Source organism: Ovis aries, chromosome 18, assembly GCF_016772045.2.
Source record: "Ovis aries strain OAR_USU_Benz2616 breed Rambouillet chromosome 18, ARS-UI_Ramb_v3.0, whole genome shotgun sequence".
Classification (NCBI taxonomy): domain Eukaryota; kingdom Metazoa; phylum Chordata; class Mammalia; order Artiodactyla; family Bovidae; genus Ovis; species Ovis aries.
The window spans coordinates 20,364,091-20,381,820 of NC_056071.1; the positions used below are offsets into that span (position 1 = coordinate 20,364,091).

The following is a 17,730-nucleotide window of genomic DNA, read 5'->3' on the forward strand; positions in this document are numbered from 1 at the left end:
TGAGAGTCCCTTGGACTGCAAGGAGATCCAACCAGTCTACCCTAAAGGAAATCAGTCCTGAATATTCATTGGAAGGACTGATGCTGATGCTGAAACTCCAATACTTTGGCCACCTGATGCGAAGAACTGACTCATTGAAAAAGCCCCTGATGCTGGGAAAGATTGAAGGTGGGAGGAGAAGGGGACGACCACAGAAGATGAAATGGTTGGATGGCATCACCGACTCAATGGACGTGAGTTTGAGCAAACTCTTGGAGTTGGTGATGGGTAGGGAAGCCTGGCGTGCTGCAGTCTGAGTTCACAAAGTGTCAGATGAGACTGAGCGACTGAACAGAACTGAAATTGGATTGTGTGTCTTTTTACTATGAGTTGTAAGAGTTCTTTATATAATAGTCTAGATACTAATCTCTTATCAGATGTGATTTGCAAATATTTTTACCCCAATTTGTTGGGTTTGCTTTTTGTATTCTTGATAGTGTCCTTGATATATAAAGTATTTTTAATCTTGCTGCTATCCAGTTTAACTAACATATTTTTGTTGTTATTTGTGCTTTCAGTGGCATGTCTAAAAATCCATTATTCAACCCAAGTTTTATGGCTTAAAATCTTAAATTAGGTCTTTGACTCATTTCCAGTTAGTTTTTATGTATTGTGTGAGGTGAGCACAGTGTCATTCTTCTGCCTGTGGTTATCCAGCTGTACCAGCCTCATGCGTTGAAAAGACTGTTCTTTCCTCCTTGAGTTGTCTTAGGTGCTTTTTGAATTGCTTAGGTGTTGCTGCTGCTGCTGCTGCTGCTGCTGCTGCTTCTAAGTCTCTTCAGTCGTGTCCGACTCTGTGCGACCCCATAGACCGCAGCCCCCCAGGCTCCCCGTCCCTGGGATTCTCCAGGCAAAAACACTGGAGTGGGTTGCCATTTCCTTCTTCAATGCAGGAAAGTGAAAAGTGAAAGTGAAGTCACTGAGTTGTGTCCAACTCTCAGCGACCCCATGGACTGCAGCCTACCAGGCTCCTCCGTCCATGGGATTTTCCAGGCAAGAGTACTGGAGCGGGGTGCCATTGCCTTCTCCGGCTTAGGTGTTAGGGTGTTAATTCTTGTTTTAATGTTAGGTAGAATTCATCAATGAAGCCATCTAATCCTTTTTTTCATTCTGCTCGGATTGGAGGATTTTGGTTGTCTTTAGCTTCAAGTTTATTGATTCTTCTGCCTGCTCAAATCTGAGGGTGAACCCCTCTAGTGAACTTTTCCAGTTATTATACTTTTCAGCTCTGAAGTTTCTGTTTGGTTCCTTTTTATAATTTCTGTTACGTTATTGATATTCTCACTGTGTTTATCCATTGTTTTCCTTATTTCTTTCAGTTCTGTGTTCATTTTTTTTCCTTGAGCTCATGTAACATTTTTAACCAGTGATTCCAATATCTAGGATTTCTCAAGGGTACTTTCTGTCAAATTCTCTTCTTCCTTGACACACTTTCCTGTTTCTTTGTATGCTTTGTAATTCTTTGTTGAGAGTTAGGTATTCTGAATATTATAGTCTGTTGACTCTGGAGATAAGATTCTCCCACTCCTGTGAAATCACTGATCTTTGCTTATTGAGACCCTGTCCATTTGTACCTTTTCCCAGCTCTTTTTACAAAGCGTGCATTCCCTCTTGTATGGTCCCTGAAGTTTCTGTTGTGTTGTTTCTGTGATTAGCTGGTAACCTGAGAAAGATTTCCTTAAATGTCTGGCTCCAAAAAGGGACAAACAAAAAGGTGTTCCTGTCCCTTTAAGTCACCTGTTGGATGCAGTGGAGGAAAGCTGCTGGCACCCCAGGGCAGAAATCAGGGCAGATGTCTGCTCCGGCCCCACAGAGCTCCACTCTCCAAGCATGCTAACTGAACCTTATAACCCAGAGTTAGAAGACAGGGTCCCCACTGTCTGCTCTGCCACCTGCCAGCTGCTCCTAGGACGTGGGCCACTCCCCCAACAGCTGCAGCAGGGCTGAGGAAAGAGGGCTGGTGGCTGTTCCGGGCACATCATCCCCACTAAATGTCAGGGTCTCCCTTCATTAGGCTCTTGCCTGGTTGCCATTAGTGCCAGTTAGGTTCTAGAAATTCCAAAACAGTTTACTCTGATCATTTTTTTCTAGTTTACTGGTTGTTTTAGGGGAGGGACCAAACCCTAGAGCTTCCTACTTCACTGTTTTGTATGATATTTCTTTCCATGGGGGTTGCAATTAATTTCTTAATTTATCCAGTGGAGGTTAATATCAACTTAATTTCAGGAGTGCAACAAAAACTTTGCTCCTCTGTATAACTATTTTCTACCCCCTTCTGTGTGCTGTCTTGTCATACCAGTTACATCTTGATACATTGTATGCCCATCAGCACATTTATAATCCTTGCTTTATCTTTAAACTCAAAGGAGAAAGATACAGAAATAACAATACTTTTATTCTGTTGTTGGCATTTATTTGTATGATTGCCTTTACCAGTGCCTTTAATTCTTCGTGTGGACTCATGTTACTCTCGCCCCTCCCTTTCCACCTAAAGGTCTCCCTGTAGTATGGGTATTACTTTCAGGGCTGGTCTGCCAGTGTCAGATTCTCGGTGTTGCTTTTTGGGTGTATCTTTGAGGGTGGGGAGGATGTGCTCATTTCTCCTTCATGTTTGAGTAATAGTTTACAGGATTTATTGGTGGTGGTGGTTTAGTCCCTAAGTCGTGTCTGACTCTTGGAACCCATGGACAGTAGCCCTCCAGGCTCCTCTGTCCATGGGATTCTCCATGCAAGAATACTTAAGTGGGTTGCCATTTCCTTCTCCAGGGGATCTTCCTGATCCAGATATCAAATCCCCATTTCCTGCTTTGCAGGCAGATTCTTTACTGCTGAGCCATCAGGGATTCCCTTACAGGGTATGTTGGGTGGGCCAAAAAGTTCAGTCGGCTTTTTCTATAAGATGTTATAATAGAATTCTTGATTAAATCTTTTTCTTTCATCCCTGTGCCTTTTATCACCCCGCATTTTTGTCATCCTGTGTTTCTGAGGAGAAATGGGCTGTTAATCTTATCGAGGACTGCTTGTACATGACAGATCACTGCTTTCTGGATTCTTTCAAGAGTCTCTCTTCCCCTTTGACTTCTGATGATTTGATTGTGATTTGTCTGGTGCGGATCTCTGTCTTTATCCTACTTAGGTTTATTCAGCTACTTGGCTATGGAATGTCTTTCATCAGACATCAGAAGTTTTCAACTAGTATTTCTTCAAAGTTTTCCACCTCTTTCTCCCCTCTTTCTCTGGAACTCCCACTATGTCTTATGTTATTATGCTTGATTGTGTCCCATGGGTGTCTAAGACTGTTTGTTTTTCTTTCTGTCCCTCAGATTGGATAATCTCAATTACCTGTCTTCAACTTTGATTCTTTCTTTTGCCACCTCATATCAACTTCTAGGCCCCTCTAATGAGTTTTTTATTTTAGGTAGTGTACTTTTCGATTTTAGAATTTCTACTTGGTTCTTTTTAACGACATCTCTCTTTATTGATATTCTGTACTTGGCAAGTCATCAGGCTCGTACATTCCTTTAGTTCTTTAGATATTATTTTTTCTTTTTTAGTTCTTTGAACATATTGCAGATAGCTGATTTAAAGTCTTGTGCTAATGAATCCATGTCTGAACTTCTTCAGGAACGCTTTCTGTTGAATGGGTTCCCCCACCCCACCCGTGTTTATGGGCCATACTTTCTTATTTCTTGTCTCATATTTTTTGTTGACAACTGGACATGTTAAATATTGAGTCAGCTCTGACAATCAGAGTGCCACGGCTCCAGGGCAGAGTTTGTTTTTACTCTTAACTGCTTTTGTTTGTTTACTGAACTAGTTCTTTCAAGTCTGTATTCTGTCATGTGTAGCCACTAAAATCTCTGCTGGTTAGCTTAGTGGTCAGCTAAGGGTTGGACAGAGATTTCCTGCCATGCCTGGAACTAGTAAGTTTCCCAGCTTTTGCTGAGGGGCCCTATGTGTGCATTGGCTCACGTCTTCAATACTTAGCCAGACATTTTACAACTCTTTCTGTTTTCTAGAGCCTTGGGGTCAGCCAAAGGTGACAGCCAAGAGGAAATGTAACCTACTCCAGTATTCTTGCCTGGTGAATTCCATGGACAGGGGAGCCTGAGGGCTGCAGTTCATGGGGTCACAGGGAGTTGGACACGACTGAGCACACTTGCAAGGGCTTTCTTGGGTCCATCCTGGGCGTGCACACAGCCCTCCCACACTTGGACTTGCAGGTTCCCGGGGCGTGCACATAGCCCTCCCACACATGGACTTGCAGGTTCCCGGGGCGTGCACACAGCCCTACCACACATGGACTTGCAGGTTCCCGGGAGTGTGTCAGAAGTTAGCAGCAGCCCTTGTGGAGGTCTCATGCCCCAGTTTTCACATCCAGACTTTTGGTTATCTTGTCTGCCCCAAGAGTTATCACCACCTCAGGCAGCTGATGTTTACAGTTGCTGCTGATTGTTTGTAGTAAATGGCTCCCCGGGAAAAAGTTGTTTGCATTGGACGAATTCTGAGTCAGGTCAGATAGAGACAGGCCAAGTGAGTGGGATTTTCCAGGGAACCACCAAATAGGCCAAATAGACCGTTATCTGGGAATAGGGCTGTAAAGGAGCTTAGACACCATTTGTTCATCCAGGGGCCGCTGGGCTGTTGGTTCTCAAGGCTGCTGTGGGGCCAGGGAGAGGAGGTCGGGGCCAGAGAAGTTAAAGTTGTGCAGGGCTTGCTATTCTTAATGAGATACAGCTGTTTTTGTTGAATAACTACTCCTTGGATTACTCCAAACTGGTTAATTTCCAGAGTTCTGGAGAAGTTGATGTTCACTTTTGGTCAGTGTTCTCATTTCTTTTATGGGGGAGTTTTCTGAGGTCCTTACCCCCCATTCTTGCTGACATTAGTCCTCTTCCTAGTCATTTTTGTCTCACTTAAAACCATTCCTCCCATGAGTAACTTGTCTGCCCTACGCTATTAAGAAAATTTATGCCAGAGCATAAATTAGATTTATCTTTGTATTAAATATCTTAACATTGTATGACAGATCAGCATTTTCACATGCCTTATTTAATCATAAATGCAATAATTTAATCATAAATAAAAGAACCACCAACTAGGTGGACAGAAGTATTAGCCCTAATAAGTAAGAACTTTTTTTTCAGGATCATTATTTTAAATTTTCATTATATTTTATATTGGATTATTTATTGTTAAACTCTAATAGTGCTGATAAACTGTAGTTATGTTAAGTCAAATCTTATGATTAGACCTTGGTCCACGAGACCATTAAGAGTCACTCTGGCTAAATGTTAAACCGTATTTAAGTTCAAATTGCTTCCATTGCCTTGCTGTTCCTGCTTGATAAGATTATGTGAAATTTATCCTGTTTACATTTTAGGTTATCGCAAGCTGCTGACCAAGAGTGTGGCCGAGACGCCAGTACACAAGCAAATCTCCGGAAGGCTGCTTCATAGGCAGATCAAGGGCAGGTGAGCAACATCCTTATCTAGCTTCTTCATGCTCCCACATAGCCCTCCTGATCTTATGGGCCATGCATACCTTCTCATGACATTTGTGACCCGGTCTCAACCGTGTTGCCTGTCACCAAAGAGCATTCTGAAAATTCTGAGGGCTGGAGAACCATACGGAATGCACTCTGGTGTCCAGCCTCTTTCATTTGGCACAGTTATTTTGAGATTTATCTGTGTTGTTGTATATATCAATAGTTCGTTCCATTTTATTGCTGAGTAGTATTCTATTGAATGGATATTGCCTCATTCTATAATCTGTTCATGTGTTGACCTGGGGAAGGAGGGAGTCTCGCTGCCAGGCCTGGGATGATCCCAGCTGGGCCTGTTTAGGCGTGTGGTGAGGCCACAGGTTTCCATGGCAATTGGTTGGAGTAGGGCAGCTCTTGCTGAATGTTTCTGTCTTACTTGGCTGCCCCTTTCCTGGTTCTTTGTCTAAAGAGAACTAACTTTGCTCAGGGCAGTTTTGTCTGCACCTCTTGGTGTACTGGGGTTGTCAGCTTGTTGAGCACCTGATCCAGGATCTATGAAGCACAACAGGGAGTTCCCAGAGCTCACTGCCCTGTGTCTCTTCAGGTCCTGAGGTCGTAAGTCTTCCCTCCACCTTTGAGAGCCTTCTGCTTGCTCTGTATGTAACACACCCAGGGTTCTTAACTGTACATGAGAGGACGAATGGCAAGAAGTACATCTACTCCTCCTTGTCAAGGCTACATCTGGACGTTATTTGTGTGTGGATTTTACACACTTGTTCTCATTTATCTACAGGATAAATTGTAAGAAGTGAAATTTGTGGATCAAATGGTATACAAATTTAACTTTGTCAAACTGCTTTCAAAAAAAAAGTTCTTACCCTTTCACTCTTGACAGTAATGTCTGAGAGTGCCTGCCTACAGTGATGTCATCAAGACCATTTGTGGTCTTTGTTACCTTGTGAGGTGAGAACCTGTAGGTCTGTGATGTGCATTATTTATGAGTGATGCTGAATAGTCCTTGTACCTGCTGTTCCTCAAGGTCCTCTGATCCTGGTCCTGATATTGACGTCGTTGAAGAGTCCCCAGAGAAAGGAGAAGATGGTATTACCTACTTTTGTTTGTTTTGGGGTTCTGGGCTTTTGTGTTTTCTCTACTTTCCATGAAAACTTTTCTGGGCCTGTATTCTTGCTCAGCATATCCATTATGACAGCTCTGGGCCCACAGTGTGTATCAGTACATGTTAACTGGTGAATGATCTGTTACACAGAGTGTACTGAGAGTTTCTGGAGAAGAAATATTTTTACATAATAGAAATGGGATTCAGAGTGAACGCTAAACAACTACGTTAATATAAGGTACTGTGGGGCTTCCCTGGTGACTCAGTGGTAAAGAATGTTTACCGCAGGAGACATGGGTTCTATGCCTGATGGGGAAGATCCCACATGCTGCGGAGCAGCTAAGCCACATGCCACAACTACGAGCCTGTGCTCCAGAGCCCGGGAACCACAAGAGAAGCCTGTGCAGCGCAACTAGAGAGTGGCCCCCGCGTGCTGCAACTGGAGAAAAGCACGTGAAGCAGCAAAGACCCAGCTCAGCCAAACATTTAAAAACAAACCAACCTGTGGTTTATTTTTAAAGTATACAGGAAGGAGGGGTTTCCAAAAATATATTTTTTTAAAATCAAGTAGTTTATTCTAGAAAAATTAGAAAACATAGAGAAGCCAAAAAATTAACCCTTGGTAATCCCACAAATCAGAAATACGTTTAGCTTTAATAATACTCTTACAGGTGTTGTTTCTGTACAAATATATGTAACATAAGTATGAAAACCGTGATTTAAAACTTTTTAATCAAAGCCACACTCTACAAACCTTTTTAATCACTCTACATAATGCTTCAAGGTGGCAGTTCATAATACTTATGCAGATTACAGTCTGGAGGGGTCCGGTTTGTTTGTTTTTTGGGGGGAACTTTGCTGGGGCCACATATGATAGCCCTCTTAGCTTTGTCACACTTAAAGGATCTCCAAACCAAGAGCTTGTTGGAAACCAAGTTTCCATCTTGTACGTGAAAGTGTTAGTTGCTCAGTCATGTCCGACTCTCTGCAACCCCACAGACTGTGGCCCACCAGGCTTCTCTGTCCATGGAATTCTTCAGGCAAGAATACTGAAGTGGGTAGCTATTCCTTTCTCTAGGAGGATCTTCCCGACCCAGGGTTGGAACCCAGGTCTCCTGCATTGCAGGCGGATTCTTTACCAACTGAGGCACCAGGGAAGCCGCTCTTGTACATGGTGTCCCATAGATCTTACCCATTTCATACGGGAAACACCGAGCTTGCATTTCTTCTTGGTTACTAACTGTGATTCTGGTCTTACAGTGGTGAGTTTGAGACGAAGTCCTCGAATCAAGCAGTTGGCGTTCAGCAGGACGAACTCTGCTTCCTTCTACTCTGTGTCTCAGCCAAAGTCTCGAAGCATCCAAAGGGTCCACTCATTCCAGCAAGTGAAGTCAGGTAACACATTCTGCCTGCCTGTCTTCAGAGGTTCACACAAACTTGGTGGGAAAAGAATGAAGTTTCTTGGGAAAAGAATGAAAGTTGATTTTGGAGAAATAGGCCAGGTACAGTAAGTTGCCTATGTGTGAACCTTCAGACTGTGAGCTTTCAAAGATGCTAACATGCGTTAGAATGTCCAATCATGTAAGTCCACGTGTCTGGTATATGTTGTCATGTGCGTGCATCTTCTACAAGCGGTTGTATTGTATGTACTTTATAGGGTGTAATAGTACAGTATCTTTATTTCAAGCCCAGGATGTCTGGAAGCAAGCATAAAAACAGTGGTGATGTAGCTGGTAGTTGTTGCTTGCTGCCAGCTGTTGTACTGTACTTTGCAAGGTACTGTACTCCAAGGCTAAGAATATTTTAATTTTTGTGTGAAAAATATTACAAACCAATTATAATACAGTACCACATAGCCAATTGTGTTAGCTGGGTACCTCGGCTGACTTTGGACTTACGAACAAGTTGGACTTAATGAATGCGCTCTCAGAGTGGAACTCGTTTGTATGCGGGGCACTTAGAGCATAAGTAGGTGAGGTTCAGAGTGATGCCCAGATGAACGGGTGACTGCGGCCACCAGATCAGAGTCACCCCTTTGGCTTCCTCTGGCCGGCTGTCCACACTGTCCTTGTAGGTACTTCCATTCATTCAAGAGGAAATGACCTGTAATTTCCTCCATGCATTCAGATACCATGGGAAGGTATCCCCAGGTTGAAGGTACTGTGTGACCTTCATTCTTCTATCCATTGTGAACTTAGCTCAGATGTATCTTTTTATACTTGTCTTTTCAAATTAGCTGCCCACACCTCCTCACATAGGGTCTGGGCTTGATGATGCAGTCTCACAGTGCAACAAAGCAGCACTTGTTACCACTGCTGGCATAACTCGGTGGCATTTCCCCCCATTTGCTCCCAAATTGTCATCTTTCTTATAGAGACTGGCTGTTTTATGAGTATTGGGTGGGGGGTGAGAAGGCAGGAATTGAGAAAGAATTAAATATTGTCACTGTTTTTGACTTGCAGACCAAAGAGAAAATTCTCCAGTCCAAAGTATTCAGTCTCCCAAGAGACTTCTATTCGGAGCAATGTCTGAGATGATCAGTCCCTCAGAGAAGGGCTCAGCACGGATTAAAAGGCCTTCAGGAAACACTCTGGGTTCTGCAATACCTACAGCCTATCAGGTATAAAATTACTATGATGTTTAAAATAGTATAGTTTGGGGAACATGTAGACATGGGCAAGGAAAGCCACTGAGGCCAGTAAGGAAGAGAAGATAATAATAGAGATTTGAGGTGGTTGAGGCTGACTTGATGAATGATTATTGGGTATATGGGGACTTAAGGTAGCAGCTGGACTGAGCAGATAGATCTCATCTACCTCTTGGGTTATCTCCATTTACATTGGACACTAGGTCTGTCTGTCTGAAATGTGCAGCAGCATTCTCACCTGTTCCATTGATTGCCCACTCGATCCAGTCACCCATGTTAGAAACCTGGAAGTCATCCTGGACTCCCTCTCCTCAGGCCTGGCTAAGCCATCGGTCCTGCCCATTTTATTGGGAGCCTATCTGATACCCATTCCCTCCTCTCCACCCCTTCAGTTCCTACCCCAGTTCACTTCTGCCTGCAACACTTCCGTAGCCTCTTCCCTCTCAAATCCGTCCCACCCCCAGAGGTTGGCGGGACCTCTGTGACCCCCTCGGGTGCTCCTCTGACTACCTCACTGTGCTGGAAGATCTACAGACTTTGCCCCAAAACCACTTAGGGGATTGGGGAGACACAGGAAGCTGTGGGGAAGGGTCCATAGGACCGTGTTCCGTCTCCTCCCTGGGCAGGCAAGGACCTCCGTGATCTGATCCCTACTCGCCCATCTCTGCTTCACACTCCACCTTCCCGGCCGCCTTAGGAGGCACGTAGCTGCTGTTTTTCACTTTTGTGCCTTTGCTTACACTGCTGTCTGTGCCTCAAGTTCCCTCTCCCGCACTGTCCACCTTGTCTTCACCTGCCGACACCCATTCTTTTAAGACCTGACTCACTGTCTGTTGCCTCCCCAAGCCCCAGCTGGGTTAGACAGCCAACCCTTCTGTGCTCCCAAGTGTCCCGTGCACGCCCCATCATTACATCAGCCCGAGTGTATTATCATCCGTCTATGTGCTAAGTTGCTTCAGTCATGTCTCTTTGCGACCCTATTGACTGTAGCCCACCAGGCTCCTCTGTCCATGAAATTCTCCAGAGAATACTGGAGTGGGTTGCCGTTTCCTCCTCCAGAGACTCTTCCCCTCATCTGTCTATATGCCACATGAAATGCCAATTAGACCAGGACTCTTGAGATAATAAGATTAACTGCAGTTTTTGCAAGAAGGGAAGTTGTTTTGTTGGGAAGGTTCCTCTCTGAGATGTTACTTTGTTGCTGTGTATCCATAGGGTCCATGTTTCACCTCCTCCTCCTGCCCACCCCGGCCTTCCGCACACATTTTACCTGACGCATATCAGGTACTTAAAAGCACATATTGAAGGCAGGTGAATAGCAGGTGACGTGGCTCGTAAAGGTTACTTCAGGCAAAGATCAGAAATAGTTTTCTCTTTAGAGGAAAAGACAGCTGTGAGTAGTGAGTGCAGTGATACAGAGGCAAAGCATATTTTCACTGTAGTGTGCAAATTATTAAAACAATTTGTCTTAGAAGAAATGAAGCTTGGATACAGTGCTTAGTGCTAGAAAAAGTTGACAAGTAAAATCTGGGTCATGTTTTGGAACTGGAAACATGTCACTGTATGAAATCCAACTTATCATTCCTTTGGCTGATAAGAAACCTCCCACTGGAGTTTTTAATCTTCTTAGAGATCATTAAAACATTTCCGAGACTATGGGTTATGATGTTCAAAGCACTGAAATAAGCATCTTTCTTTACAGACGCCTGAGAAGAGTTACTGGAAGTCTCCAAGTTCTTATAAAGCCACACCAAGAAAGGTCCCTCGGACACCACAGACTCCACTGCACACCCCGGAAAGGCTGCAGAAATCCCCTGCGGAAATGACCCCTGCCAAACAGGTCATTTTTAAGGAATTCTCGAAAGACTTCTCTCCACATGGCTGGGATTCACCATCGCAACCAAAAGTCACCCCTCGGAAAGGACACTCCCTGGCAGAAGGTGCCTCTCCTCTTGAAAAGGTACCGAGAACTCCCCAGAGACAAGGTGGCCAGCCCCCCAGATTTTTGCAGAATTCTTCTTGGCCACGCTTGGCGGACTCCAGTCTGGAAAGCACCTCCTGTCCAGCAGCCCTGGTTTCATCAACTGCCCAGACCAGGAGTGTCTGTCTGACCCCTAGCAGATCCTCTGCTCAAGCACCTCCCAGGACAGCAGCCTTGGGGCTCCAGAGACAAGCCGCTTCCGAGGGCACATCTCCAAGTCAGAAACACCAGCCCCCCCGAGGCTCTGGAGCACCCCAGGCAGAGAAGCTGCCGCAGCCTTGCAGTAACAAAGCTGTCAAAACCCCAGAGAGACCAGGGAACGCAGCTCTGACTTTTCCAAAAAAAGCTATTACCTCTCCTTCACGTGGTATTTCCAAAAAGAGTTCACTTGGGGAATTTCCCATGGCATCTCCTTCGTCTGGACAAGTGGGCTGGCAAGAGGTCCAGAAATCACCCAGCATCACCACACCTCCCTCCTGTTCTGCTCCCTTGACACCCCCCAGTGCCTCACAGGTAGCTCCGTCTGACCTCTGGCCCCCTCCGCCCCCTTCCAAACATGGGAAACGGCATAAAAAGACCTCGGGAACAGAACGAGACTTCCTGGAGGGCCAGCCTGACAGCTTGGCTGCTCTGAGGGTTGCCATAACTGACAACCCAGCTGCCATCACAGATGCTGGAAAGAACCAGAAGGCAGCGACCCTCTCTTCTCCAGCTTCGCCTGAACTTCCACCTTACCCTGGAACTGGCTTTGGGAGTGACTGGCATACATCCTCTCCCTTGCTTATTGCAACAGACTCGGACTGTCTCACTCTCCTGGATGAAGCTGAGCACCATGGCCATGATAACTTAAAAAGCAGCATTTCACCCCTGGACGAAGATGAGGGGTTAAGGATGGGTACATGTGAGAAGCCGTCTCCGTGTGACCCCGGGATTCCTCCCACCTCTCCTTCCTCTGAGTCCCGCTCTCCCCTGATGCCCCCCTACGACCTGCACTGCATGGCAGACACAAAGCAGCGCCAGGCGGCCACGCAGCTAGAGGACCAGCAGGCTTCAACCTGGCCCTGTAGAGCCCCTGCCAGCTCGCAGGCCTATGAGGTTGAGCTGGAGATGCAAGCTTCTGGCCTCCCCAAGCTTCGAATTAAAAAGATAGACTCCAGCTCTTTGTCAGAAGCCGAGCCCCCACCAAGGGAGGAGAGCTCCCTCCTTGGTCCCAGTGTGCCCAAGGCCAGCAAGTCCTCAGGCAAACCCGAAGCCACCTGCCTGTCGGCCCCCTGCCTTCGTCCCTCCCATAGCACCCCAGGCAAGAGTGGGGGACAGACCTATATCTGCCAGTCATGCACCCCCACCCGCTGCCCCTGTGGTACCCCCTCTCCGTTCCAGACAGAGGTTGGGGTTCCTTGGACCCCATCCCCCAAGCACAGTGGGAAGACGACTCCTGACACAATTAAAGACTGGCCCCGCAGAAAGAGGGCGGTGGACTGCAGCCTCGGCCCCTCTGCTGGGAGGAGCGAGGTCAGTGCCGACCTTCCCGGGCGACTGTCACCACTGGAGTCAGAGGGCAAGGAGCGAGGCCTGGAACTTGGCATCGGCAGACCCCCCATCCTGGGGGATTTTGAGCTAGAGGGCGTGTGTCAGCTGCCAGACCAGTCGCCTCCCAGGGACAGCGCGCCCAAGGCTGAGGAGGCCTCCTGGGGACAGTTTGGGTTGGGGTCTAGGAAGAGATGCCTCTCTGCTAAGGAGGAGGCTGAACGACAAGTAAAGAGGGCCTGTGACCCGCAGGGAGACTCGGAAGAGCAGTCTCCAGGCACAAGCATTCGCCAGTTGCCCTCTGCGGCAGACGACGAGGCGTCCGTCCCAGGTGAGTTTGCTGTGTCGAGCTGTGTGGGCATGGCGGCACCAAGGGGATGCGGCGGGAAGGCTCGGGCTTCATTGTCGGGGCCGTGGGCTGCACTGACCGTACCATCGCTCCAGGTGCCACCCCGCCTCCCGGCTGTGCTATGCGGAGCTGCCTCTCTGCCAGCGGGCTGCAGGCGCTGACCCACTCTCCACTGCTGTTCCAGGGGAAGACACCCTCCTCTCAGCGTAAAGACGCCAGAGGTAATTTGTTGGAGATCTGTCCTTTGGTTAGCTCGATCTCAAGTTACCTCCGGGGTTTTCAGGCAGTTGAATCGCGGAGGGGTCATAGGGTTAGGGTGGTTTTACCCCCCGCATTGTCATGGGCTCCCAGAGAAGTACCACTTTAGAACTTACGTGCTTTGAAACCACCACCACCAAAAAAACAAACCGTCAAAATCCTACCAGATTCCTTTAGCTTCTTGAAGACAGCGACAGAAGTGGGCGCACAACCACTTTCTGCTCGTCTGGGTCCCTGGGGTCAGAGGGGCGAGCAGCCCAAGTGGCTGTGTGTCGAGCCAGCCAGCCGTTTCTCCTCAGGTTACACCCCTGGGTTTCTGTCCATTTGGTCTGAAAAAGGACTGGCTATTATAATCCCCCTTCAGACTCGAGGACTCCCCTCGACCCCACCTGGGAAGAATGGGATTGAACCTGCCAAGTGCACCGCGTAGCTAGAATTGTTGAGGGGGGTGCAGGAGGCGGGGGTCTTCAATGGTTCTCCTCCCTCAAGACCATGATACAAATCATGCGAAATAGCAAAACCTCCACAACCTGAGACAAAAAGAAGGTGCAGAAAACTGGAGCGCCACAGGTTTTCTGCATTTTCAGTTACTTGTTGCCATTTGCTCAGTGCTTACATTAAGAGTAGAGGGCCTGATGAAACTGTGGGTAACGAATGCTTCCACGGGTGAGAGCGCCTACAAGCAATGTTGGTTTTCTTAAGTCCATCTTCATGCGTAACCCTCTGCAGGTCAAGCCCACTTTGCTCTGTTGTGTTCTCGGTTACGTCCTGCATGCTAAGTCTTTCCACCTTTTTCTAGATGAGGATGTGGATGTATTTTCCCCCACGGCAGAAGACTCTCCTTTCAGCCGAGCATTTTCCAGGAGACGCCCTATTGGCAGAACTTACTCACGGAAGAAGCTGCTTAGCTAGTTAGGATGGAACCGTCTGGGGGATGTATAACTACAAACACTACCGACTTTGCCCAGAGCCACTGCACTTCCTCACAAAAGTGCTCTGAGAGCAGTTTTCTCTGGACACGCACGGAATTCCAGACGTGCAGAATAAACGCATTCTTAGTCATGTACCCAGAAACCTGGTCCATCTGAGCCAGGGCCCTGTGGTCCACTCCTCATATGTAACCCTCAGCTTGCTGCACAAAAACAGGAATAACCAGGGCTTAATGGAACAGAGGAAACTTAAAACATGAAGGTGAGGCCAGCCAGGTCCCCACGGGCAGAAAGAAACTGGTGGCCTGGTCCCAAGCCTCTTTTACCAGGATCAGCTTTCAGAGTCCCAGTAGAATGCCTTCAAGTTTTCAAATCCCCACTTTGGAATCCGCCCAGCCCTAGTCCACCACACCTGCCTGGCCTTAGTGAGGTGGTATGCTGCTGCTAAGTCGCTTCAGTCATGTTCAACTGTGTGACCCCCATAGACAGCAGCCCACCAGGCTCCCCCATCCCTGGGATTCTCCAGGCAAGAACACTGGAGTGGGTTGCCATTTCCTTCTCTAATGCATGAAAGTGAAAAGTGAAATTAAGGTCGCCCAGTCATGTTCGACTCTTAGCGACCTCATGGACTGCAGCCTACCAGGCTCCTCTGTCCATGGGATTTTCCAGGCAAGAGTACTGGAGTGGGGTGCCATTGCCTTCTCCATATGAGGTGGTATAGCTGGTAGTATAACTCAGTGGCAGCCTGGGTGTCCAGAACCAGACAAGGAACTGTAAGGCAGGATCCCATTCCAGCCCCATGTCAACAGTGACCATGGCAAATTCAGAACACTCTGTCACCTGCAAAATGGGAGAAGGACCCCTACGTTGGTCCCTCCAGTTGCTATAAGGCCAGGATCCCAAGACAGAGGCAGCACTTGGAAGCAGCATGCACAAAACAGAAGGCTGAGTTACAGGGGTAGATAGGTTTGCATTCCCTGTGTAACAATAAAATCATCTCTAGCTATTTAGCATTTGGTGCATTTCTGTGTAACATTCCGGCCTGAGGTTAAATTTGACCACAGTCCAGCTCTAGTGGTTTCCAGAGCAGCCATATCTCAAGGTCTGCCCTGGGAGCCGGCCAGTCCCCAGCACGGTTCCTGTCCTTCACAGGGAAACTCACCTTAGTCATGGAGCAGGGTCATGGTCCAGGGCACCCCGCTGCCCAGCTGGCTATCAAGTCCAGGCCAGGGCCTTGGCTAACAGAGCTGATTCAGAACCATTTCACGGTCTCTGAAAAGCTTTCAAGCCTGTTGTATTTCCAAATCTGAGTCCTACTATGATCTTATAAATAAAACCCATTGTTTATTCCCTCCAGAGGTTATTTTCATTTATTATAAAACGGTTTTCTGAAACTCAAGCCAAAAGGTGGCAGAGAGAGAGACAGGACGGGGGAGCAGAAGGACTTGAGCTCGTCTCCTCCGCAAACACCAAAACCACAACTGCTGCACAGCCATCAACAAAAAGGCTTGAACCTACCAAAAAAGACACTCTACACCCAAAGACCAAGAAGAACCACAAGACAGGAGGGCCGCTTTCACGATGTGATCAAATCCCACACCTGCTCAAGTTCTCCCACAGGAGCGAGTTCTGAGCTCACGTTAGGCTCTCAGCCTGGGGGTCTGGCATCAGAGGGAGGAGCATCTGGCTTGAGTGCAGGAGCTCCACAGGGCTGGGGGAGACGGGGGAGACAGACTCCACTCTTGAGGGCACACACGAGGTTTCATGAGCACTGGTGCCCAGGGCAGAGCCGTGACTCCATTAGAGCCTGAACCAGACCTACCTGCAGGTCTTGGAGGGTCTCCTGGGGAGGCAGGAATTGGCTGTGGCTCACCATGGGGACAAGGACACAGGTGGCAGACACCTCAGAAAATACTCACTGGTGTGGGTTCTGGAGGTCACCGCTTTTGCACCAAGACCTGGCCCCACCTGACAGCCTGCCGGCTCCAGTGCTGGCACGCCTCAGCCCAAACCAACAGTAGAAACAGTGCCTCCCCTCAGCACACAGGCTGCCTAAAACAGGAGCCAGCAGCCGCCTACAAACACCCCTCTACAGGCAGGGGGACAACCCCACTCCACCCACCAGTGGGCAGGCACCAGTCCCCCATGGGAAGCCTGCACAAGCCTCTTAGACTGGCCTCATCCACCAGGGGGCAGACACCAACTGCAATCCTGCAGCCTGAAGAACGGAGACCACAAACAAACACAAAATTAGACAAAAGGATATGGCACAGAAATAGTTCCAGATGAAGGAACAAGATCATAAAACTGCGGAAGAACAGCTAAGTGAAGTGGAGATGGGCAGAACATCGAGGTGATGGCCTGTGTTTTATAAAACTCTTAGAGGAAAGCACAGGCAGAACATTCTTCGACACAGATCACAGCAGTATCTTTTTAGATCCACCTCCCAGGATGATAAAAATAAATGGTACCTAATTAAAAACTTTTGCACAGCAAAGGAGACCACAAACAAAACAAAGACAACCCACAGAATGGGAGAAAATATTTGTAAATGAAGCAACTGACAAGGGCTTAATCTTCAAAATACACAAATAGCTCATGCAGCTCTGCATTAAAAAAAAAGACAACCCCATCAAAAAATTGGGTTGGCAGAAAAACTAAATAGACATTTCTCCAAAGACATACAGGTGGCCAGAAAACACGAAAAGATGTTCAACATCGCTAGGTATTACAGAAACGCAAATCAAAACTATAAGGCGTCACCTCACACCAGTCAGAATGGCCATCATCAGAAAGTCTGCAAACAGTAAATGCTGCTGAGGGTGTGGAGAGAAGAGAACCCTCTTGCACTGTCAGTGGGAATGTAAGCTGGTACAACCATTATGGAGAACAGTATGGAGGTTCCTTAAACTAAAAACAGAACTACCTTATGATCCAGCAATCCTACCCCTAGGCATGTATCTGGGGAAAACTATAGTTTGAAAAGATAAATACACGCATTCCAGTGTTCACTGCAGCACTATTTACACTAGCTAAGACATGGAAGCCACCTAAATTTCCATCAGCAGAGAAACAGGTACAAACATGGTACATATACACACTGGAATATTACTCAGCTGTAAAAAATGAATGCCATTTGCAGCAACACGGACCTAGAAATTATCATACTGCGTGAAGTGAATCAGACAAATATGTGATGTCACTATATGTGGACTCTCAAAAAATACAGATGAACTTATTCACAGAAACAAACTCATAGACTCTGAAAACAAACTTATGGTTACCAAAGGGGAAAGGGAAGGGGAGGGATAAATCAGGAGTTTGGGATTAACATGTACACACTTGGGCTTCCCTTGTAGCTCAGTCGATGTACACACTATTATATATAAAATAGATAA

The 17,730-nt window shown here is 47.1% G+C and overlaps 1 protein-coding gene across 3 annotated transcripts in view; it reads left to right on the forward strand.

Moving 5' to 3' along the window:
• Nucleotides 1–15,688, forward strand: part of TICRR (TOPBP1 interacting checkpoint and replication regulator) — a 43,005-nt gene extending 27,317 nt beyond the window's left edge. For 2 of the 3 annotated variants that reach the window (XM_042235080.1, XM_060401637.1), the window contains 6 exons: nucleotides 5,423–5,513; nucleotides 6,564–6,625; nucleotides 7,902–8,036; nucleotides 9,104–9,261; nucleotides 10,991–13,127; nucleotides 13,241–15,688. In XM_042235080.1, coding sequence (XP_042091014.1) covers nucleotides 5,423–5,513; nucleotides 6,564–6,625; nucleotides 7,902–8,036; nucleotides 9,104–9,261; nucleotides 10,991–13,127; nucleotides 13,241–13,512 — 2,855 coding nt within the window. In that variant the 3' untranslated portion in view covers nucleotides 13,513–15,688. The remainder of the gene's footprint in view (nucleotides 1–5,422; nucleotides 5,514–6,563; nucleotides 6,626–7,901; nucleotides 8,037–9,103; nucleotides 9,262–10,990; nucleotides 13,128–13,240) is intronic. The other variant, XM_027957067.2, reaches the window with a different exon arrangement.
• Nucleotides 15,689–17,730: the final 2,042 nt, after the last annotated feature.